We start from the raw sequence: 25,332 nt of genomic DNA on the forward strand, positions 1-25,332 counted from the left end.
TAAATATGTTGTGGTGTAGAGAAGACCAGTGAGCAAAGTGGGAATTTTCTTTTGGGGAAAGTGAGTTAAATAAATGGAGGTAGGTTGCAGAGAGAAGAGGATATGACATTTTTGGAGCATGAAGCACTTTTCATTTTCTTTCCTGAATATCAGTTAATGATCTGTGGGGTAAATGATAGGTGATGGATCTGCTTGGTACTTAAAAAATTTATTTATTTTTATTGATTTTCGAGAGAGAGGAAGGGAGAGGGAGAGATGGAAACATCGATGAGAGAGAACATGGCCGCCTCCTGCATGTCCCCCACTGGGATTTGGGCCCACAACTTGGGCATGTGCCCTGACCAGGAATCCAACCAGCACCCTCTTGTTGCAGGGGTCGACACTCAACCACTGAGCCACACCGGCAGGGCCTGCTTAGTACTTCTACTTGGTACATATATGTACTTTAAAAAAAAAGTTTTTATGGGAAATTGTATTCAAGCTGCAGACCACTCACACAAAGAACTTTTGAAATATAAGCTGGGTTTATCTCTCTATTTCATGCATAGCATTCCTTATACACAGGACTTTGTGTCTTGTGTATTTTGCATTTTCATGGACCCTCTTTGAACTTTAGATTCATGAGTAAAGAGAAAGCATTACAATCCACATACTGTTTCCTTTTTTTGGAATTTTTTTACCTTCGTCGCCCATGATAGTTTTACTAGAAATGGAAGTCTGTTCTCACAAGTAAGGAATTGGGTTTATATATTAGTTTTAGGTATTTAGTTGTCATTTACCTCATTTAAATTATTAGATTTAAAGACTTTGAGAGAAAGTATATATTGTTTAGCATTAGGGATATATATACATACATATATATATATATATATATATATATATATATATATAATTTATCTCCATTTCTTAGACTGGTCTTTAAGTTTTATTTTTTTTAATCCTTAGCCGAGGACATTTTTGCATTTATCTTCAGATAGAGCGGGAAGGGGAGAGGGAGGAAGAGAGAAAGAAACATTGATGTGCGAGAGACACATCGAGTGGCTGCCACCCACACGACCCCATCTGGGGCCGGGGACAAACTGCAACCAAGGTACATCCCCTTAGTGGGAACCAAACCCAGGTCTCTTTGGACCACAGGCCGACGCTCTAACCGCTGGGCAAACGGGCCAGGGCTTAATCTTATTTTGAAAGACCAAGAATATTGAATTCAAAACAGGTATATTAAATTCATAGATGTGATTTACAGGCAAAATAATTTTGTTTTATTTTCCCTAAGCTCATTTTGCCATTCCAATCATATATTTTAGTTGGTATAAAATATAGCCTATTTCTCCCTCTTATGCTCAGTATAAAAGTACTTTAGCTTTTCCTTCCTTTTTCTTCTATCCATTAATAGTGTGCCATTTGGCAGAGGCAGTTCTCTTTGTTGGGTTGGTACACTACAAGGAAGCAGCTTGATTTGGGCAGGTTACTGACATGTCTTCTCTTTCCCAATTCTTGTTTATAGGATGAGAAGGCATTTAACAACAAAAGCAAAATAACTTTCTCGTCCAAATGAGATCTCAAGTCTTTTCCTATCATAAGCATATGCTTAGGGAGCAGGTTAAAAATCATTTAAGATGCTCTGTTTTAAAAAAAAAATATGCTCCACTCTTATTTTCTTTGAAAAAACACTTAATTAATCTTGTTAAATATCACCTTCATGATCATAATCATAACCTTAAGGGAAAGAGCGCCTTTCCCTTTGGCCCATTTGCTCACGTAGGCAATTTTCTTAGTGCTGAGTATTTTCTTTCAGCATAAATGCTAAAAATTCCATACACAGTCATTAATAGGGATGACAGCTACAGTAGCATTCTACTTATGAATATTCATGATGTGAAATCCATAGCATTAATTACATTAATTTACATACCTGAATACAAGTGAACCGTAAGTTATAGAAATAGCTGAGCCTGAGAAAGAATCCTTAGTAACCATATAGTGGTTTTTTTTAAAAAAATAAGTGTAATTAATAAGGGCAGAGGCAACATTTCTTTCAAAAGGCATTTGAGCATTTATAGTTAGAGATGTTTTTAGCTAAGAATTAAAGTACAATATAATCCTTCAGTTTTCATAGGATTTTGTGGGGCTTACAAACATTCTTTAAAGGAAGAGAGTATAAAGAAAACATATGTGGTTGAACACAGGAGAAAACTTCTATATGAATAAGGGGATTAGTGGTTACTTGACTCTTATTTGAGACTATAGTTCTTTTAGTCTGAGTTTTAATCCAACATATTCTTTTGAGAGGAGACATGATTGAAAATCATAATATATGAGAATGAAGTTTACTTTCACCCAGTTTTGTGATTGAGAAATTCTAATTTTGGAAAAAAATTTTAGATGCATGTTTTAGAAGTTAAAAACATATGCTACATGTTCAATAAGTAGTATAACAACCACATTGATTTTAAAATATTTTAAAATCTAAGTCAAAATGTTGTATCTTGAATTTCTTTAAACTATGTGATAATAAACATCATCTTGCCAGTCCGTGTGGCTCAGTGGAGTGAGAGTCGTCCCATGGACTGAGAGGTCCTGTTTCGATTCCTGGTCAGGGCTCATGCTCCAGTTTCAGACTCGATCCCCAGTAGGAGGTGTGCAGGAGGCAACTAACCGATGTTTCTCTCTCACATTGATGTTTGTCTCTCTCTCTCCCTTCTTCTCTCTCTAAAAAATCAATGAAAACATTTAAAATCTTTTTTCTAAGTTTTATTTTTATTTCACCTAATATACATACACAATTGTGTAATTTTACTTAATAACAATGTCACACTTTGAGATCTAGCAAGTTGGCAAAGCTTGAAGTTGGGAGAGAAGTAAAATTCACTCCTAGCTCTGGGAGGGGGAGAGGGAGTCTGGTAGAAGAAGGATCCCATTTCTCTAGTTTCTTTCTCTTGGGTCATTTGCTGTATATGCAAAAGAATGTTATCAAAATTGTTATCTGATGATGTTCTATTTAAGAACTTAGGAGGGTATCATTTCCCTAAATTAATACAGTAGTTTCTTGATTAAAGAATTATACTTTTAATTTTCATAATTATAACCTAATTTTCCTTGTTTTCTTCCTAGAAATAAGTATATACTTTTAGTATGTCCAACTTTTATTTTTCCACTGCCTCTAAGTTTAAAAAATATTTGTATTATAAGAGTTCACCATGTTTCACAGTAAAATAGTTTTGTTCATTTTCTACCATGAAAGAGGCAGACTAAAAAAACAAAACATTCTTTTACAATCCTTTCAAGCTGTTAGCATCATCTACACAATCAGAGCAGTGAGACAGGACCATATGTATTTGTCAATCCTTGGAACCTACTAATAACATGAACATATTAGTTAGATACGTGGTAACCCCAGGGAGATGTTTGAAAGAGTCAACCCATATGCTTGTGAGGTATAACTTTCACATGAGAATCAGTCAATCACGCCCTGTCCCTTTGTTTATTGTGAATTTATGCCTTCTTAAAAAGGACAGAGCACAGGTCACAGGCCCACGTCAAGAGCAGGCTGTGTCCCCGCCTGTCTATTCCAACTCTTGAAGACATATGACTAGCAGAGAACATACCTGGAGATGAAATGTGAAAAGTGTAGCAGAAGTCTCAGTTCCTGTAGGTATAAACAATGGGATTGATAGCTGAGTTGACATGTGATAGGAAAATAGCCAGGTTCATTGCCCACATGGGCTTTCCCTTGGCCTGAGCTGGCTGAGAGGAGTGACACAGTTGATGGCATGCACTGGTAGCCAGCACACAGCAAAAATCCCAACCATCATAGCCAAGGACTTGGCGGTGTGGATCTCCTGCTGGAGGATGGTTCTCGAGTAGTCCATCAGCTTGGTGCATTGAAGCTGCCTGGAGGCACCCTGAAGATCTTGATGTAGATCACCAGCATTATGAGCAGTGGGGGCAGGACACATCCAAAGAAATTGTAGCTCATGGGGACCATGTTCTCAAAAAGATACTTCACAAGGCAGCAGCTTTCATTCATGGTTCCGTCCCAGGGCTCTGTACAGTTGGTGGCACTATCTTTCTGTTCCACCCGAGGAAAAGGGTCGGTCCAATGCCAAAGGCAAGCACCCAGAGGACAGCAATGACTCTCTTGCTTGAGTTCCAGTGACCAAACTCTTATATCTATACAGTGACAAGCCCTGGCAGACAGCCTTAACCATGTGATGGGTTGTAACATACCAGCAAGGGAATAGACTGACACTGCTTCCTGTGTGATCCACTGATGGGACACGAATGGCCTGCAGGGCATGGCCGGAGCGGTGGGACTGCAAATCCACCAGCTGCCAGGTGCTTAAAATCTGCCCTGGCCAGTATGACTCAGTTGGCTGGGCATTGTCCCATACACTGAGAAGTCGCTGGTTCAATTCCTGGTCAGGGCACATGCCTGGGTGTCAGGCTTGATCCTCAGTAGGAGATGTGCAGGAGGCAGCTGGTCAATGTCTCTCTCTCTCATCGATTTTTCTCTCTCTCTCTCTCTAAAAATCAATAAAATAATTTTTAAAAAATTTGCCTGGCAGGAGTGTTCAATCAAAAACAGTTGTTGGAGACTATTGACTTAAAGAATAATGGAGCCCTGGCCGGATTGATTTAGCGGTTAAAGCGTCAGCCTGTGGATTAAAGGGTTGCAGATTCAATCCCCAGCCAGTGGGGGTCATTCTGGAGGCAGCCATTCAATATGTCTCTCTCACATTGATGTTTCTCTCTTTTTCTCTCTCTCTCTCATCCTCCCCCTCCCACTCTATCTGAAGATAAATGGAAGAATATCCTCGGGTGAGAATTAAAAAAAAAAAGTCTACTCTTTCCCATATTAGATTCCAAATAAAAATATCAATCTCAAATGATTAATTAATCACTTTTGTTACAGCATGTAAATCAAACATGATGGATGGCTAACAGTTGCTTGGGCTAACATGATAGGAAAAAATGTATTTCCTAAAAGATCATGATTATGTCCTACTTTGTGTAATTTTCCACCTTTTATTTATTTATTTTTATGAATTTTTTTCTTTATTGATTTTTAGATAGAGAGAGAGGGAGAGGGAGAGAGAAACAGAAACATTGATTGGCCGCCTCCTGCATGCCCCTCACTGGGGATCAGGCCCACCACCTGGGCATGTGTCCTGACTGGGAATCAAACTGGAGACCTCTTGGTGCATTTGTCGATGCTCAACCACTGAGCCACACCAGCCGGACAATTTTCCACCTTTTAAATGATGGTTTCTTCCATTAATTAAATTCAACTTTGGATGTAATAGGGGCACGCTTCCACTTAATTGGATTAATATAGTTCCTATATTGTGATAGTTGAGATTTGTAAAATATGTAGTGATATTTTTTGAAGTAATGGTATTTTACTACTTGCTAGATTGTCTAAGGGTTTTATCTTTTCACCAAACATTATTTTCTTTTTTACTGTAGTATTTATTAAATCACAACATCATGACCAGCATAATGAGCTTTTTAAAAGATCTGTGCCTACAGAGATTACAATCAAACATTAAATATTTGGATATCAGATGCTTTGCTTAAAACAGAAATGATGCTTATGGTGGTGCAAAATTTACAAAACAGAAAGGCAGATAGAACCTTTCTATGGGCTGCTTCCCAAATTTTTTATAAGTATCTGGCTTTGCCATATTTAGCTTGGTTAATTGAGCTTTGAAGAGATTGTACAAATGAATGTAAATCAGAGTAGACTAGCTTACTTTTTCCTCCTTCTATATTTTAAGCATGGATACCCTCTCCATTAAATTATTCTAATGAGAATATCTAAATTTTTTATTATGCTGATTTTAAAAGCTCATTTCAAGTTAATATATATTTATATTTTATATTTATATTTTATATTTATATTTAAGTTTTTTTTATGATAAAGCAAGTATTTTATTCCTTCATTTCAGACTTTTCAATAATAGTCATTTAATAATGAAAACCTTAAAGAACAAGACTTACGCACTAATGCGGACAAATTATTTCAGACTCTTGATGCTGTAGGATACCTATGAAATAGCAGTCTGAATCACAACAGGATTTCCCCCTTTGCTTTACTATCTCCATAGATTTCATGTTAGAACCATAAATGTGGCTAGGACAGTGATTCTCAACCTAGCTACATAGCAGAATCATTTGAAACATTTTAAAAATATACAAGCCTTAGGCCAGGGATTTATTTTTTAAAGCCCCTTAGGTGTTTTCTTTGTATAAGTAGAGGTGGGGAATACATAGGTCTAGGATAGCCTCAATGGTTGAGCTGCAACACCAGAAATAAGGCTCTGACCCCAGAAATAGTAATTATTAAAGGTTTTCACTTTATCCCCAAAGAGAAACCCTTGACATTGCTTTACATATAATCCTAACAATCCTAGTTATGTGATTTCTCCAGCCCTCTAGATAAGAGGTGGCAAAATCGATCAAGGACGCTGTTGGAAGGAGAGGAAATAGCTGTCAGGCAGGGAGGACCGCACAGACAGTGGCATTAGATCTTGCAGCCCTGACTGATGGACATGAATATGACGACCTCCGGTCATTAAGATGGTAGATGATGATCAGTATTCTCTGATCTGTGAATCAAGATAGTGTTTGTACATTTTAGGAAGATTTTAAAATTTTAAATTGGTTAATGTAAAGAAGGAGGAAAAATGTTATACCTGAAATGTTTGTTCACTTCAGTAAAATGATAGTGTATTCCCCAATAGCATCAGATAAATGATGCATTAATAGGTTTGTAAAAAAAAAAGGGGGGGGGGACTCACTGTGTCTGTGTGGCTGGATATGGTTTTTCAATGCCAATAATAGAGGTATATATATATATTTTTATTCCTCACCTGAGGATACTTTTCTATTTATCATCAGATAGAGTGGGAGGGAGGGAGGGAGAGAGAGACAGAAACATCAATGTGATAGAGCCATGTTGCCTCCTGCACGACCCGACCAGGGCTGCAGATGAACTGCAGCTGAGGTACATGCCCTTGACCGAAATCGAACCCAAGACTCAATGTCCACAGCTGACACTCTAACCATTGAGCCAAACCGGCTAGGGTGAGGTATACATTTTAAAATCTTAAAATAGCCATTGTAGCTTTTTGGTTTGCCGTATGCTTTCCCTTTTTTTTTTTTTTTTTTTTGACATGTTTCCTTCTACCCCACAGCAATCTCATGGTTTAGGCCGGTCTGTCTGGCTCCAGGTTGCCGAGTCTGCTTACAGATTCACTCTGGGCTCAGTTGCTGGAGGTGAGTGATGTGTCTGTGTGCTGTTTCAAGCTTGTGATCATGTAATATTATCTCAGTAGACTGGGACAGATCAGCAAAGGTGCAGTTCATTGTTCCCTCAGGTCACGGCTGCAGGGCTTTCTGAAGCATTTTTTATTTTTTTGCCTATGATCAGAGGACTTGTCATAGCATGGCCATAGCCCCTCTGGCTCCAGTCTGTCTTTAGGACAAAACCTCTGTCATAACGTGAAAGTCTTGGATGCAGTGCTGCACTCACCTTAATTATACTGGTTAAAGCCAGTACAAAGCAATGGAGGATAAAGGCTGTGTTTATGGTGTTGGGGGTGAGGGCAGATAGGAAATCAAGATTTGGGGTACAAATCCCAGAGCCTTATGAAATAAAACAACCTCTCAAAGTGATTCACTTTTGTTTTTCTGCTTGTATTTTTTCCCTCTCTTCCCTTTTCCCTTTAACTGGTTGAAGAATATCAGGACTTATTTAGCTTATTTGCTAAAATGAACCTTCCTTCGCTGCTCCTGGGCAAAATTCGAGACTTTTTTCATTATTATTATTTTTGACTTAAATCTCTGCATAGAAAAAGTGTATAATATGAAATTGCTTTGTTGAGAAGAACCTACCAGGTATGATTAAAATACTTATGATTTTTTCAAAACAAGCCTGAACTGATAAAACAATTACTTTTTTTCTTTTCAGTCTCAGTTTTAGAAGTTGTAAAGCATGTTTTAGTTTTTTAACAGTTGAAAAATATAATATTCTAGTTCATGTTATACATTTTTTAGTCCCTGAGAAATCTATAGCCTGGCCTTTTTTTTTAAAACCAAGTTCTGTACATAGAGATAGGATCATATTGAAATTTGGTTTCATATTATGGTTGTAGCTAAGATTAATATACTAAAATACTTTAGTAAACTAGAATTTTAAATTACTGTCACCTATGAGTACATATATAGTGATTTTAAGGGTAACAGGTATTATATTAGGCATTTAGTAGAAAATATAAAGAAATAAGTTATTTTTAAAAATGTTATGTATAATAGTTTAATGTTGTAGATAATTGAATGTTGATCTGCTGTTGGTGATGACTTGAAAATCCGCTGTAGTTGTTCTCTGAAGCAGCTGTATTTATGGATCCAGTGGTTGCCAGCCTCATGGTTGAGCTGTGCATAGGAGAAGGAAAAATAACAAAGCCTCTTTTGTCAGAAAAGATATTGTTTTATTTCCTAGTCCTTTGAGATGAGATTTGTTGTTCTTATAGATTCTCCATTTAATTGTACTCTCTTCTAAGCCTCAGACTTGTTTTATTTGTAGCTGTGGGAGCCACTGCAGTGTATCCTATAGATCTGGTGAAGACACGCATGCAAAACCAGCGTGGCACTGGCTCTGTCGTGGGAGAGCTGATGTACAAAAACAGCTTTGACTGCTTTAAGAAAGTCTTGCGTTATGAGGGCTTCTTTGGACTCTACCGGGGTGAGTAAGCAAATCTCAGCCGCTGAAGTTAGTGATTTTTATCTTACCAGCATCAGATTTTAACCCACTCATGAAAACCAGTGTGTAGCCTGCCCAATCACACTAGGGCTGCTTCTCTCTTTATAGTCTCATTGCTCGTTTCTCTTCTTACATTCTTGCTGGTATCCAGCAATATTAGTCTGCAAACAAGGTCTTCATTTCTTCTTCCTGCTATTTATATTTCTTGGTATCCAAATCCTGTATTTGTCCTACCATGGGTTTGTGGTCACTGTGCTTTACAAACTAAAGCACATGTCTGCAGGTGGAATACAGTGGCGACGGCTAAGAAATAGAGAGATTTTTTCCTCAAAGAATTAGAGAAAAGAAATACACTTCTCTGTGAAATAGAAGCCAGGCTGCCACTTGAAGGTAAGTTTACCCTCTATCTAGTTGTTTCAACGGAAAGAAATATCAGAGTGTTTTTGTCTCCTCCATGGAGACCATTCATAAGTCTTTTTCACTGAGTCATCTGAAGTTCAACAAAAAAGAAAAGAAAACCTTTTGGTTCCAAGTCTCATTCTTGCTCCTTCCCGCCCCTTCGTTCAGAGGCACTGAGGGAAAGAGAGAGATTTTCTTTTGCAGGACTTGTTACCACCAACTCTGTGCTGAGCACAGTGCTGTTGGCCTAGAGGCATCAGCCCCATGCAGAATTCTCCACCTCCGTCGGCTTTGTAGGAACTTGTTCTCTTTGGAGAGGGAACGACTTTCATGTGCGTGTTTTCACATTAGAATTTAGGGTTTCCTTTGGGAAGGAGATTAATTTTTTAATCCCTTTGGGCGCCACTTGGAATTCTTTGAAAATACTCTCTACATGCTTAAGTCCAGGGCATTTATGTAATTTACTGTACTTGTTTGTTTGCACACACAGTCTCATTAATCCCTAGCTCATTCTGAGCTCTGTTGAACTGTTTGGCTTAAAACTTCTTCCTTGGAAAGAAAGACCAGAACTGAACAAAGCTTTATGCTCTGGACAGAAGAAAAAAAAACAAAACCCTGGTTAGCATCATGTGCAGACATTCCATGAAAAATCTAGCTCTGATACTCTTATGTGTGAAAGAGAGGATCATAAGGATGTTCATTTTGGGCATCATATATAGAGTAAGAGAAGAAAATGATTCTGAAATCAAACTAGATCAAATACCCTGCTCCTGAGAATGAATGTAATTGATTTTGCTCACGTATTCAAAACTCGAGCTTCTCTAAACTCTAGGTGTACAGCAAGTGTTCCATGGAAGATCAGTGCACCTGAGTGCTTGTTTTAAACTGTGTTAAACCCTGTACACCTAGATTTTATTTAAAAGGAAATCTGAGGGTGCAATGGTTCTTAAGTTGTTTTTTCCTTTGACATTTCCAATCTTATCTTGTTGAATAATGACCTTACTTCCTCGGTATACTTACAAAGAGAATGTCCTGTATATGAAGGAACCTAGATATATACTAACAGTTTAGCCTTCTCAAAGGATGGATGCTTACAAAAAATTTTATTTGTGAGAGATGTCATGTTAATTAAATGGGTCAGATATAGCAGGTTGTGTAGGGGAGGAGGCAGAGGGATTGTTAGTTTTATTCAGAATGTAAGCTGATAAAATCAGTCCTTTAAATGGGAGACTCTCGTATTAGGGAAAAGATGGTAGGAATCCTGGATGTGAACAGTATGATTATTGAAATTGTCATATATTGCTTAGAACTGGTCCATTATTCTGTCAGATGATTGACAAAATTGTTGACAGATTAGCCTAAATTTCTTTGCAGGCAACAATGATAAAATGACACAAATCAGTACTTTATTAAAATTCCATGTGCCTTATTGAGGCTAGTTGTAAAACAAATACACATGCTGACATAGTTGTGTGGGAGTTAGACTAAAAGTAATAGGACCTGGCAATCACGAGGGTTAGAAAGTTAAGACTGCCATCTGCTGATTTATTCTTTTAAATCAGTCTGCTATCCATTAAAGGTGTGTGCAGATTTGTGTTTGTCATTGATAATTCAGTTTGACTGACAGTAGCCTGTATGTGTGATTACTTGCTGGCTCTCAACTCATAGAAAATCACTCAGCAGTGTCCTCAAAGTAGGCTTAAGATCAGCAGTGAGCATGCAAACACATACATAACTACCCCTTGGCTGGGTGATTTAAAGGATATAAAATGTTTATTGTTAGCATCTTTAAAAATGTACGCAAAAAATGTATGCCAACAATTTGGGTAATCGGTGTGCTTTAGAGAGCTGAGCCCTATGAATATCTACAGATGTTGAATTGTTTATGTATTTTTTTCTTTTCCAGTTTGCAGCCAGCCTGGGAAACTTTCTAAGAATAATAATTTGCTTTGTTTTAATAGGATTCTTTAGAAATGTCTTAAGTTTGACATATATTAGTAAATAAGAATACAATGGGCATGTGTTTTTGCTTGTAGAAGATACCAATTAAATGATACATAAACCTGTGTTTTTTCTGTGCTGTTCTTGGCTTCCTTTTAGATAAATGAGTACTGAATTCTGGGTTTTTCTAAAGAGAAAATTATGGGAGTTGGTATTCTGTAACGAACAAGCCACTGTATGCTATTCCATAGGTAGCATCATCTGTGGCAAAATCTGGGTCTACTTAACAGCTTTGCAGAGCTTTTCCAAACATACAGCATTGGCTTCTCTAAAGTGTCTCTGTGTGTTTGTGTACTGTTGGTTGTGTAGGGAGGGAATTTGATTACATTGTTATTGGCTGTGTTCCAGGTATAGAGAAGATCCAGGGGCTCCATTCCTTCCTCATGTACTTTTTAGGAGGTGTTAGGTAACTAGGCTTTGAAGGAAGCATGCTTAAGAGAAGGATTTATAGCCTCAAGAAAGCATAACATTATATTTGACATAAATAACTATTACATACATATGCAAAGTTTTTAGGATAATCCATTTTTACCAATTTAATAAAAACCCTGAAATGTTCTATGGGTAAAGATCAGAGGAAAATTGTTTCTTGTTGAGCTTGTTTATTCATGTCAAGTACATCTGTATTGCTAACAATTCTCTCTATTCACCTAGGCCTGATACCACAACTTATAGGGGTTGCTCCCGAAAAGGCCATTAAACTGACTGTAAGTTTCTTTCTCATTGAATTTATGTTGTCTGTTTAGATTATCATTAAGCCACAATTAAAACGGATGCTGCTGAGACTGCTATCAAGGCATTTATAAAATTTTAAATTGATATGTAGACATTTGATAATTTTTCATTTTATCATGAGACAAATATTTTCCTGATTTGGAAAACCAGTAACATGTCAGTTACTAGGAGAAATTCTGGTTAGCTAATGCTAATTCTGGTTAACTGATGTTCTCTTTCTAATTAGGTTAATGATTTTGTTCGGGACAAATTCACTAGAAGAGATGGCTCCATTCCACTTTTTGCAGAAATCCTTGCTGGAGGTTGTGTACGTATCAATGCTGGTCATTGCTCAGGGCAAATATGTTCCTTTAACTTTTTTGCACATTGGATATAATATCTGAGTGACATTCCCTCTGAACTCAAGGGATTCTAAGCAGATTTTCTCAGTGATCATATGGGATGACTTTAAAATTTCATTGCATAATCTAACTGGTTTTCAGTATAGAAAACAGGTAGTATTTTTGTCAGCTGAATCTCTTAGAAGCTCCTGAAACATTACGTTCCACACTTTTTAAAGTTCTAATTTTGATTTCTTAAATATCACAGTAAATAGTAGTAGCAAATAGAGTTACCATACTTTTATATTGACTGCTATGAGATATTTTGGGTGTAGGACTGAGTAGGCCACTGTGGTATAATTATAATTTTCTTTCTTTAGGGACCAGAGGATATAGCAAACAATTATAACTATATTGAGGCTGTTGACAGTTTATCTAAAGCGTGAGCATGACATTGGATTTAGACCAATTCTCAAATCTAAGTTTGCAGCTAAACTAATGTGATTTGTGGTATTCATTTCACATTAGTAATACAGAATGTGATTTGTTTAAGATGTATTTAGTTCATTTTGTCCCTGAAACCCTTAATAACTTCCAGTTGAATTGGCTGGAAGTCTCGGCTAAACCCTCCTCAGTTGCTGTGGAACCTGAGGTGATGAGGTCACTGACCTTTGTAGCTCATAATTCAGAGAAGATGCCCCGAGGCTCAGAGAGAGGCTGCTCTGGATTTTCCTTGATGAGATATGTCAGCCTGGCACATACCTGGGTCTTCCTCACCTTTCTGCAACCAAAGTTCTTGTGGAAGAGGTGGTTTGGTGTATGTGTGTAAGTGTGTACCTGTGTGCATGCCCAAGTGCATTCTTAGGAGTAAAATTCACTTCTTTGGCTGACTTTCTTTTTTTCATGAAGGACAAATGATGGACATAGAATAAGACCTTTGCTTAGGCAGATTGCCAAAAATGAAGTTGCTTTTGTCCTTTACTCCACTTAAATGCTGTAATTGTTTTTCTTCTAATGATGGAAACTTTGCAAATTATAAATATTTCCTTTCTCAGTGGTTTTAGTTTAAATTTGATGGAGAAGTTTCCGAACTCAGTTTTGCCACAGCACATGCATATATTTGCCAGAAATCTCCTAAATGATTTTCTGTTTTATGTAGCTAATTATTTCTGTTTTTGTTTGTAATATCCAGAGGTCTTTGCCCATGAAACTAACTGACTTGTGACCTAGGTGGTTAAACCAAAATCAGATACTTGGTTCTTTGGTTCTTGCTAGGTATGGACTCTGTTTCTAGGTTTGAACTTTGGGAATTTCTGTTAAGTCTGGAGTGCCTTGAGGGGTTGCGCTGACAATCTGCATCTCTTCCTGAATCATGACTCATATCTGGAAGCTTTGATGGTTTGTCCAGCTGGAAATTGGCAGCATGAAAAATAGTCAGGTTGCGCTCTAGGCAGAATGATTAGGTTGTCTGTATTTCTTTCCTTGGAATGTTTTCTGCTTTCCTCTTCCCTTTCCCCTCTGAATCTCTTCATTTAGGGCGGGAAGAAAATGTGCAATTATGAGTTTCTGCTGATGAATTCAATCACGGTACAAGGGATTGTTAAAGCATAGTTTTCTACTTCTCCCAAAAGTCTATGTATTTCAACAGAAAATAAAGCCTTAAACAAAAAGGTTGAATCTATACATATATAGGCTATCAGGCACTGTGGAATGTGGGATGCTCTCTTTCCTGACTGAAACCTGGTAAGCAGCCACCAGAAGGACGCTGGGAAGGGTGGCTGTCCCGGAGCCTGAGCCCCCTCACCATCCTGGGGGTGCAGCGTCACTGTGGGTGTTTGGGTGCTGTCAGGTGAGGAGAGTGCTGCTGCTCTTTCACAGATGACTCAGTTGTAAAGATGTACTTCCTGTGACCCTGACGCAGGTTAATGTGGAAGCAATGGCTCAAACTGAGCAGTGTGTGTTGTCTGTATTGTTTTTCCCCCAGCGGAAGGACCAGCTAGGATCTGAGCCTTGAGTACCCTATATATGGGAGGGAAATTGTGCCATGAAAATGATGTGCTGCCCTTTAGGAAAAGGGTATGCACTGACTAGATCATGAGGTGACCAGAAGCACAACTATACAGTCCTTAGGCATTATGTGCTTTTTATTGTTTTATAATCTTTTTTCTAATGTAGATGATATTTGGTACATGCAAAAGAGTACACAGTATATAGATATAAAGAGTAATAATAAAATGAACATCCATGAACCAACCACTCAACTAAAATATTACTGCTTTCTGTTTTTTGCTTTTGATGTAGCTCTAATCTACTACATTGCTAATGAGCAGTCAGGATTTTTCCTACTGGGCTGAACATTTATAGGCATTGTCTCATTATCATTCCCAACTAGAGTTGAAAAAAATAAAACGTCATTTGAGATCCAGAACGTAGTAAATGGCAAAGCTGAGATTCAAACCACCTTTTTCTCCAAATCCATGGTCATATTTGGCATGTTTCCATCCATTCATTCTTTCTTTTATTCATTCTCATTCAACAAGCTGTCGAAGCTGAGAAGGATTTATTTTTTAAATATTTTTCTTTATTGATTTTAGAGGGAGAGAGAGATGGAAACATTGACGAGAGAGAACATTGATTTGCTGCCTCCTGCACAACCCCCAGTGGGGATTTGCCCCCAACGTGGGCATGTACCCTGACTGAATCGAACCGGTGACCTCTTGGTGCATGGGTCGACACTCAACCACTGAGCCACACCAGCCAGGCAAGGCTGAGAAGGATTTAGAGTTTCTTCCTGCCGGGAACCAGACTTAGGATGTGTTTATATCTCATAGGAAAAGGGTAGTTCCTGACCATTCTCACCAGATAAAAGCTAATCTTTAATCTAATCGTATTCCACTCACGTAATTTGAAAATAGAATTCTGTGATTTGCGTATTTCTACATATCAACAGAGAAAACATATGCTGATGATTATAATTCATCATAGTAGCTACCACTTCTTGAGCATGTTGCACTGGACTGAACACTTCCTAGGCGTTATCTTATTATTATTCCAAGCTAGAGTTGAGGAAACTAAAAGCTCGGTGAAACTCAGCACTTAGTAAATGGAAAACTTGAGACTTAATCCACTTTTGTCTCCAAGTTCATATTCCTTCATACTTGATATGTTTTTATTCATTCATTCATTTTATTTATTCATTCTTTCAATCATTGAAGAATTCCTTCTATGTTTCAGGAAAAAATTTAAAATAACAGCTTTATTGAGGTATAATTCACATACCCCACAATTTCCCCCCATTTAAAGCCTAAAATTTAGCAATTTTTAGTACATTCACAGAGTTATGCAACTATAACCACAATCAATTTCAGAACATTTTTATCATTCCAGAAAGAAATCTGGTACCCCTTAGCTGTAGACCCCCAATCTTCCCTCCTCGCCTCCCAGCCAGGCCTAATAAACTTTCTCTATAGACTCGCCAATTCTGGACATTTCATATAAATGCAGTCATGCAACATGTGGCCTTTTGTGCCTGGCTTCTTCACTCAGCATAATGTTTTTAAGGTTCTTCCATGTTTTAGAGTATGTATAAGTACTTCAGGCCTTTTTATTGCTGAATAATATTCCATTATATAGATATACCACATTTTGTTTATCTGTTCATCACTTGTTGAACATTTGGGTTGTTTCCACTTTTTGGATATTAGGAATAATGCTCCTGTGAGCATTCATGTAGAACATTATGTATGGCCACGTTTTATTTCTCTTGGGTATATACCTAGGAGTAGAATTAGTGGGTCTGATGGTAACTCTAATTAGTATTTTGAGGAACTGCCAGACTGTATTTCAAAGTGGATGCACCATTTTGCATTCCTACCAGCAATGTACGAGGGTTCTGAATTCTCCACACCCTCGCCAATACTTATTATCCGTCTTTTCATTATAGTCATCACAGTGGATGTGAAGTGGTATCTTATTGTGATCTAATGACAGGACAGTGTTGAACATCTTTTCATTCAGATGGCATTTATCTGTCTGCACTTGCCTATTTTCTTTGGAGAAATATATGCAGAATCTTTCTCCATTTTAATTGGATTATTCCTCTTTTATTTTTGAGTTATAAGATTTCTTTATATATTTAGAGTCCTATATCAGATGTGTTGCAAATATTTTGCACTTTCTTGACCGTGTCTTTTGAAGAACTGGACTTTGATTTTAATGAAGCCCATTTATCTATATTTTCTTTTGTTATTTAAGCTTTTGGTGTTATATCTAAGAAGTCATTGCCTAATCTAAGGTCATGAAGATTTATACCTTTGTTTTCTTCTTAAAGTTATAGTTTTTGCTCTTACATTTAGGTCTTTGATTTTATACGCTATTTTTTAACCTTAATTTTTTAGGGTCTTTTGCCTCGACCAGAGATATTACCAAATGACAGTTTTATTTTTTATTGTTAACATTTGATATATTAATTTCTAATGCTTTATATACATGCTTGTGTGTTTGTGTACATGTGTATATGTGTGTGAGCGCGTGTGTGCACACACACACACACTTTTTTTTATCCTTACTTGAGGACATTTTTCCATTTTTTGTTCAGATAGAGTGGGAGGGAGAGAGAGGAAGAGAGAGAGAAAAACATCGACGTGAAAGGGACACATAGAGTGGCTGCCTCCCGCATAATCCGACCAGGACTGGGGACAAACTGCAACTGAGGTCCGTGCCCTAAGCAGGAACTGAACCTGGGTGTCTCTGGACCACAGGCCGACACTCTAACCGCTGAGCCAAACCGGCCAGGGCCACACACACTCCTTTTTAAACCAGATGGAAGTTCTGTTCACTCTGACTTCCTGATTGCAAATGAAAGAAGCTCTCAGTTTCTAAGGGCAGCAGGGAGTCACAGTGGAACTTCTCACTTTAGAAATACAATATAACCTTTGGGAATAGAAGTATAAACAGAGTGTGCATTTTCAAGTTTTGAATCTTCATTATGAACACGAATCAAACTCTTGTTTTATGTCTATATCAAAACCTTCCCAAGAAAGACTTACTAGTTCAGAATTTATCGTAATTCAGATGTGCTAAAGTAAGTTATTTTGTTGTTGTAGAGTCTATAAATTGCACTTTAGGTTTAATAATTGCTTGACCTTTCTTTAGGTGGGAATGGGGTGAGAGAGAGAGAGAGAGTATGTGTGTGTGCGTGTGCAGTTACTCAGTAAATATCTGTTATGGATGCTGTATTTACGTAATAATGTTTCAAATAATTTTTTCTCACTGGTAAGCCATTCTTATCAGGCTGTGTTTATTTTTCTATTAAAAGTCTCTCTCTATATGTATAAATACATATATATTCACACCTATTACATGTCCATATCGCACATAAATATAATTGAGCATTTAATTATTATATCTGTTGTGGACAAGAATAACACTTTAATGTCAACTTAGAATTTTTAAAGTACTTTAAAATGCACTGTTGTCACTGCTGTGAAATAGGTAGATGAAGAACAGTAGCTCAGAAAGGCTAATTCTCTCAGTCGCATCTCACACAGCTAATGTGTGCTGCAGGTTTCACGGGAGCCCAAGTATTTTCATTTTAAGACCAGCTCTTTATTCTATAATACTCTCTTGGGGAATCAAATCAGGGCCTTCTCCATGTATCAGAATAAACCTAGATGAGCCCCCCAACTTTGTAGCATCTTTTATTTCTTTCCTTTTTATTATGTGGTTTTATATATATAGTAAAAATTTAACATATCTGAATATATATACATATATGTTAATTAATTTACGTATAATTAATATACCAAAAATGAACAGATCGTAGATGTCAATCAGTTCAGTGAGTTTCAACAATTGTATACACCCATAACATCACCACCCAAGATAAGATAAAGAACATTTCACCCCAGAAAATTCATTCATGCCGTTTTCCATTCAATCACTCCTCCCCTCCCCCAGGTACCACCGTTCTGATTTCTTTCACCAGTTTTATTTCTTCTTGGATTTTATATAAATGGAATCATATGAAATGCATTATTTCATTGTTGACACAATTTTGCTTAACATATTTTCAGGAGTCATATGCTTTTATTTCTCATGGGCGAATATTTAAGAGTGGGATAGGGTAGATGTGTTTTCAATTAGAAAGAAACTGCCAGTTAGTTTGAAGTGGGTGGACCATCTTATAATCTCATCCGTAGTGTATGAGTATTCAGTTACTCCACATTCTCACCAGTGTTTCATGTTCTTAGTCTTTTATTTAAAAAAATATATATTTTTATTGATTTTTAGAGAGAGAGAGAGAGAATCATCGATGAGTGGAACATCAGTCCAGCTGCCTCCTGCAGCCCCTCTACCCAGGGCTGAGCCTGCAACCAGGGCTTGTGCCCTGACCTGGAATCAAACCGCAGACATCTTGGTGCATGGGAGGATGCCCCACCAACTGAGCCACATGGGCCATGGCATCTTTTTTAGTTTAGTTATTCTAATTGGTATGAAGTGATATCTTACTGTGGTTTTAGTTTGCATTTCCCTGAAGCCTAAAGATATTGAGCATCCTTTTCATGTGTTTATTGGCTATTCATATATCTTTTTTTGTGAAGTATCTGTTCAAGTCTTCTGCCTATTTTTCATTGTTATGCATATTATTTCTATTTTGCCTTGTAGGAGTTCTTTTATCCATCATGGAGACAGTACTTTGTCAAATATATGTGTTAAGAATATTCTTCCAGTCTATGACTTGTCTTTTAATTATCTTAATGGTGTCTATAGTGGTTAGATATATTTGTAAACTTAAGTGGGGAAAAAAAGTCAACAGAGCAGAAAGTTTAAAAGTCTAAATGGACTGACCTATATATATTTTCGAAACATTTCTCTGGTATCTTTTTTAAATGTTGTTAATTCTAAGTAGAGCACTTATGTGACATCACATTACCTCTTTTAGAGAATGTATACTTCTGAATGGATAGAAATCATAAAACTCAAAATGTATTTATTGCTCAGCAAAGGGCTGATTTAAACCCATCACATTGCAGGTGTTTCCTTAGCCCCATGTGAACTTAGCCTCAGAGAACACATTCCTACCCTTGGTATCTTGCTTTCAGTCTGCATGGTGCTCTCACATTAGTGCATGAGGGCTCTGTAAGGTGGATAAGGCAGTTGTTGGGATCTCTGTTGTCATATTCGGAAACCAAGGAAAGGAAAGGTTATGACATATGCAAGGTTACCAAGTTAATGACAATATAGGTCAACAGCCTTGCAAACCTAGACTCTTTCCACACTCATCTGCTTTCTCCCTTCAAGCTGTGTGCCTCGCGCGCGCACACCCATGTTGGGTGCTGCAAGAGTCCACTTGTTGTTGGAGCTCGTACTAATCCTGAGAGCCAGGATCTGTAGCTTGCCAGCCCCCTATGCTGTGTGTTCCTCAGCAAGCTGAGCTCTCACATCTCTGAACAGTTGTTTGGAAGTAGTTGCTCCAGCTCCCATCCCCAGGAATCAGTGTGGTCCCAGCCTTGTGCTTATATACTTATGTGAACACACATGCATGTGCACAGAAGTTGGAAGTCCATATATATTTATGTCAAAGTGGTTTATGATAGGTAACAGGGATTTTGACTCTTCCTTTACCCTAGTTAGGGGTATGTGTAGTTTTATCTATTCCTATCCTAGCATCCTGGCATATATCATCACTCAGCAATGAGTAAATGGCAGTTTATTTCCTTTAAACTATCACTATTCTAGACTAGTTTAAAAAGAACTATAGCATTTCACACCATCTTATACAAGTTGAAGAAGGTTTATGGTTGATGGTGTGTGACACAGAGTCACCGTCAGTTCCTATTCCTCTTGAGGCAGTCCTAATGACTACTGATTCTGTGATTTTGCTTAGTTTTCTGGTTATTTTAAATGCACACATTTTATATATTCGTTCAAAGAGCTGGTGCAGCTTTAAATTGAGGTTAGGTTTTCATAAATTGAGGTTAGATTTTCATCAGTCTCTGTAAGAGAAGACTTTGTAATGAATTGTTCAGGTTGGACATTTTGTGGTTGGAGAGAAATAGCTGCAAACTATAGGAGATAACAGATCAAAGAAGGATGTAAACAGGGGACTTGGCACAGGCAGGGCCAGGTCCCCAGCCTCTTTGTGGACTCTGCCCCGGGGTAGGATTGTGAGGGCAGGAGGTTGAACAGGCCTAATCCTGTATGCAGCCCCTTGGCCGCAGGCACCTCGAAGTGTGGTGACATCTCAGTATTACATTCTTTACTCCTTACTTTTGCTGTCGGCTTTAGTTGGTTTATTTTCTCATGTTAAAAAAAAAAGTGACACAGGATTAATTAACTGGAAGTTTTTACATTCTTTCCATTTCTCTTGTATATAGGTAGCCCTCATTCAAAATGAGATTTGTTCCCTTTTTTGTGTCATTTGTATTTTAGTTCTAAACAATGAAGTGGCAACTTAATACTGAAAAATTAAAGTTTGTAAGTCAGTTTTAATATTAGTACTTGCCTCTCTTTAAACATATAAGCAGCAATTTGAAGAGGGAAATTTAGCAATTAGAGAGTTAAAAGCAATAATCTGGTGATTTGTTGAGTGAAAAAATTCACCAAGGGTATTGTGCAGAATGGTATGTTATCTCACATAAGCATCAGTACCAGAAGCATCAAAATGTCAAATTAGACTGTTCATTTAAGACTATGGGGCTGTGAATCATCATGCTCTCATTTGAAATTTTATATCTTGGTGTCTGTTATTTCAAATCACTAGCTATATTTGATTAGATTTTTTGATGTTCATATATACATAGGTAGATAAGCTTTTTTTTTTCTTTTTTAATGGGACCCTCATTCTTTTCTGGTGGGAATGTAAACTGGTATAACCACTATGGGAAACAGTATAGAAGCTCCTCAGAAAATAAAGAATAGGATTACCATATGACCCAGCAATCCCTCTTCTGAATATCCACCTGAAAATTTTAAAAACATTTATTTGTAAAGATACATGTACCCCTGTGTTCATTGCAGCATTATTCATGGTGGCCAAGATATAGATAAGCTTTATTTGTTTGTTTATTTTTAATATTTTTCTTTATTGATTTTAGAGAGAGAAGAAGGGAGAGGGAGAGATAGAAACATCAATGAGGGACAATATCAGTCAGCTGCCTCCTGCATGACCCCCACTAGGGATCGGCCTGCAACCTGGGCATGTGCCCTGACAAGGAATCGAACCTGCGACCTCTTGGTGCATGAGTTGATGCTCAACCACTGAGCCACAGTGGCCGGGCTACATAAGCTTTTTTAAAGTTCTGGATCCACAGTTAACTGGTGTTAACTCATTTTTAAAAATGCATTTAAATTACATAAACTATTAAATTTACCACAGGGAAGAATATGTGAGAGAAGGCCTAGTCTACAAAAGAAGCCATTGTTTCTAAGACCAGTCTGTTTCTTATTTTTTGAGAGGTTTTTTGTTTTGTTTTATTTCATTTTCGAGGAGTTAATACATTCCTTTAATTCAAAATTGAAAAGGTGCAATGGGGTATGCTTTGAAAATTCTTTCTCCCAGCTACTTCTCTTTTCAGAAGGCAACCAATGTTTTTATCTCTAAGCCATTTTGATTTTAATAAATTTCAGTAATTTTTTTTTTTTTTTAATCCTCACCCGAGGACATTTTTCCATTTTTTTGTACAGATAGAGTGGGAGGGAGAGAGAGGAAGAGAGAGAGAGGGAAACATCGATGTGAAAGGGACACATCGAGTGGCTGCCACCCGCACGACCAACCAGGGCCGGGGACAAACTGCAACCGAGGTACGTGCCCTTAGCGGGAACCGACTGCACGAGGTAAGTGCCCAGACCGCAGGCGGACGCTCCAACCGCTGAGCCAAACCAGCCAGGGCAATTTCAGTAAATTTTGACATATTTGTGATCAGTGGGTACCTAATATTTTATGTTCTGTTTACATCATTGGCTCAATTTTGTTACCCAATCTTTTTGTCTGATTAAGAGCATATAATTGTTTCTACTTAAGTATTTTCTTATTGGGCATTGACAATTTTTTCTGTTTAATTTTGTTGCTATTTAAAATAGCAAACAGCATATTTATAAAAATACAGGTATATTTATTTATTTTCAATATTTTTCTCTATTGATTTAGAGAGAGAGAAAGGAAGAGAGAGAGAGAAAAACATCGATGTAAGAGAGAAACATGTGTCGGCTGCCTCCTGCATACCCCCTGTTAGGGATGAGCCCGAAACCTGGGCATATGCCCTGACCGGGAATTGAACCAGCAACCTCTTGCTACATGGGTTGACGCTCAACCACTGAGCCACGCCAGCTGGGCAGTACATTTATTTTTTATTGAAAAGTTACCATATTTTTATTTCACAATTTTGTACTTCTGAAATTTTGTATATTCAATGACTATATTTGCTCTAAGCAGTGTTTTTTTGTTCTGTGAAAAGCTGTTATTAAATTATGATGTGTCATTTATAATCAATACAGCCCTAAATAGAGGAAAAATTATCTTTTCCTGTATTTGTTTATCAGAGGGGAACACTCAATTAAGAATGTGATAACATTGAGGTGGGGGTTGGGAGCGGGGAGAAGAGAAGGGGGTCAAGGGGGAAAAGAGAGGGGACATCTGTAATTCTTTCAACAATAAAGATAAATTTTATAAAAAGGATTGATAACATTATAATCCTATTCTATGTTACTAGATTCCTTAGAGCGATTGAATTAATTGAAAAAAAATTTTTTTTTTTATCCTCACCTGAGGACATTTTTCCATATTTTGTTCAGATAGAGCGGGAGGGAGAGAGAGGAAGAGAGAGAGAGGGAAACATCGATGTGAAAGGGACACATCGAGTGGCTGCCACCCGCACGACCAACCAGGGCCGAGGACAAACTGCAACCGAGGTACGTGCCCTTAGCGGAAACTGAACCCGGGACTCTCTGTACTGCAGGCCGACGCCCCAACTACTGAGCCAAACCGGCCAGGGCTTAATTGAAAATTTTTATTCCCCCCTCAATTTAATTGTATGAGATAGTAGTCAACCTCAGAGTTTAAGAGTGCAGCCCTGGCCGGTTTGGTACAGCAGTTAGAGCGTTGGCCTGTGGACCAGGGAGTCCCAGGTTCAGTCCTGGCCAAGGGCATGTACCTCGGTTGTGGTTCGTCCCCGGCCCCGGTTGGGGTTGTGCAGGTGGCAACCAATCAATGTGTCTCTCTCACATTGATGTTTCTCTCTCTCTCCCTTCCTCCCACTCTGGCTGAAGATAAATGTAAACATATCCTTGGGTGATGATTAAAAAAAAAGAAAAGAAAAGAGTGCACATTTGCCAGATATGTTTCCCTTTAAGTGTTATAAAATATTCAAAGTTTAAGACAAATAGCAATCTTTATTTTTCTAAAATTATTTAGTATTTCTGGATAGTATTTGCCTACATATTCCTAGGCCTACTGTATAATGTTTTTAAAAATGTATATTGACTTTTAAAACATATACAGACTAGGCACTGCTAAAAGTTTTCCTCCTTCAAATGTAGGTGGGTACAGGGGCGGGAAGCACTTGCGGATGTGTATTCTGGGTAACACCTCTTCAAAGCATCCGACAGTTAATGCGCTCGTTTAAAATGCAGTCGTTTTTTTCTCTTAATTGTACTGTTCTTATAGAAAGCCTGTTACGTGTACACTCAGAAAGAAATTTGAGGAATTGTTAAAGGAGTACAAATCTCAGTAAACTGGTGATTATTTCCAAAAGGGTCTGTGAGAAAAAGGGGAGGAGGAAATGGGGTGGGGGTCGGGTGGGGTGGGGGAAGTGCTGGTCAGAGTACTACTGCTCTGCGGGGTATTATAATTTACTAATGATTAACAACACGAAAGAACTTTGTATTTATTTAAACATAATGTCCACATTGAACAAGTGGCAACCAGGGGTCGACATTGGTGGTGGCAAATTTGGGGGATTATAATCAAAATTTGTGGTTCTATTATTATTTTTTTAATCTGCTTTAGTTTAGAACATAAAGCACACTTTCCCAAAGATAGTTTTTGCAACCATTATTTAAATGAGAGATTTCGGGGAGGTAGCAAACTTTTTCCATTCGTTTGGTCTTTAATACTAGCTACAGGAGCAATTACTTGGATTATCATTTTAACATAATTTTTCACCCAGCAATCCTTTTGAAAGTATTGTTTGCTTAGATTGAAACATTAAAATGCGTCTTCCTGCCTGTAGTGCAGCAGATTAGAAGAGAGAGATGTGGAACCGGCCAGTCAGTCACCACGACCTGTGTGTGTGTGGTGGTCTGGATGGGGTGAGTTGGGAGTGGCACAGAACCCAGAGACAGGTGGCGAGTTGCTGCACCCCTACTCGTGGTGGACAGAAAGGAGACTAGGGTCCTGGGGAATCCAGGACAATGAGCTTCCCACAGAGAGGAAGGAATCCCGTGTCAGTGTCGGCAGTGGACGATGTTGATAGCAGTAAAAGGTCAGGGTCGGAACAGGAGTAGTTGGGGGGTGTATAGCCCAGCCAGTTAGGGCTGGGACTTGTCGCTGACTCTTGGAAGGAGGTCCAGGAGGGCTGTGGGATTTAGAGAAATGAACGGGAATGTGGGCGAAGGTAGAGGACTGAAGTGCCATTGGATGCTGCACGGAGTTTCGTTTACCGTCTTTCTCTACCTGTGGAATTACAGAGCCCACTGGGGCTCAGTTCCTGTTCCCGTGGAATGCGCTGTTACAGTGAGGTTATGAGTATATAATGTAAATAGCTACTGGTGAGATGAAGATTTGCAAATGAGATTTTTTTTCACTTCATGAATGGAGATATATATGTAGTTATGTTTTGGGGGATTTTTAATCCTCACCTGAGGATATTTTTTCATTGATTTTTAGAGAGAATATGAGGGGAGGGAGGGAGAGGGGGAGTGAGAGAGAGAGACGGAGAGCTCTCGAGAAACAGAGAAACATCCATGTGAGAGAGACACATCGATCAACCCTGACCAGCGCCAGGGATCCAACTTGCAACCCAGGCACGTGCCCTTGACTTGGAATGAACCTGCGACCTTTCGGTGCATGGCCGGCACTCTAACCACTGAGCAAACCGGCCAAAGCTGTAT

The 25,332-nt window shown here is 38.1% G+C and overlaps 1 protein-coding gene and 1 pseudogene across 2 annotated transcripts in view; one reads left to right on the plus strand and one right to left on the minus strand.

The window, feature by feature from the left end:
* The window catches only part of SLC25A12 (solute carrier family 25 member 12), a 94,246-nt gene that overhangs the window by 60,582 nt on the left and 8,332 nt on the right, over positions 1–25,332 (plus strand). For both annotated transcript variants that reach the window (XM_036254134.1, XM_036254135.1), the window contains 4 exons: positions 7,200–7,281; positions 8,591–8,749; positions 11,822–11,874; positions 12,129–12,209. In XM_036254134.1, coding sequence (XP_036110027.1) covers positions 7,200–7,281; positions 8,591–8,749; positions 11,822–11,874; positions 12,129–12,209 — 375 coding nt within the window. The remainder of the gene's footprint in view (positions 1–7,199; positions 7,282–8,590; positions 8,750–11,821; positions 11,875–12,128; positions 12,210–25,332) is intronic.
* Positions 3,527–4,211, minus strand: LOC118625525 (annotated as a pseudogene).

Source organism: Molossus molossus, unplaced genomic scaffold (genome assembly GCF_014108415.1).
Source record: "Molossus molossus isolate mMolMol1 unplaced genomic scaffold, mMolMol1.p scaffold_m16_p_11, whole genome shotgun sequence".
NCBI classification, from domain to species: Eukaryota; Metazoa; Chordata; class Mammalia; order Chiroptera; family Molossidae; genus Molossus; species Molossus molossus.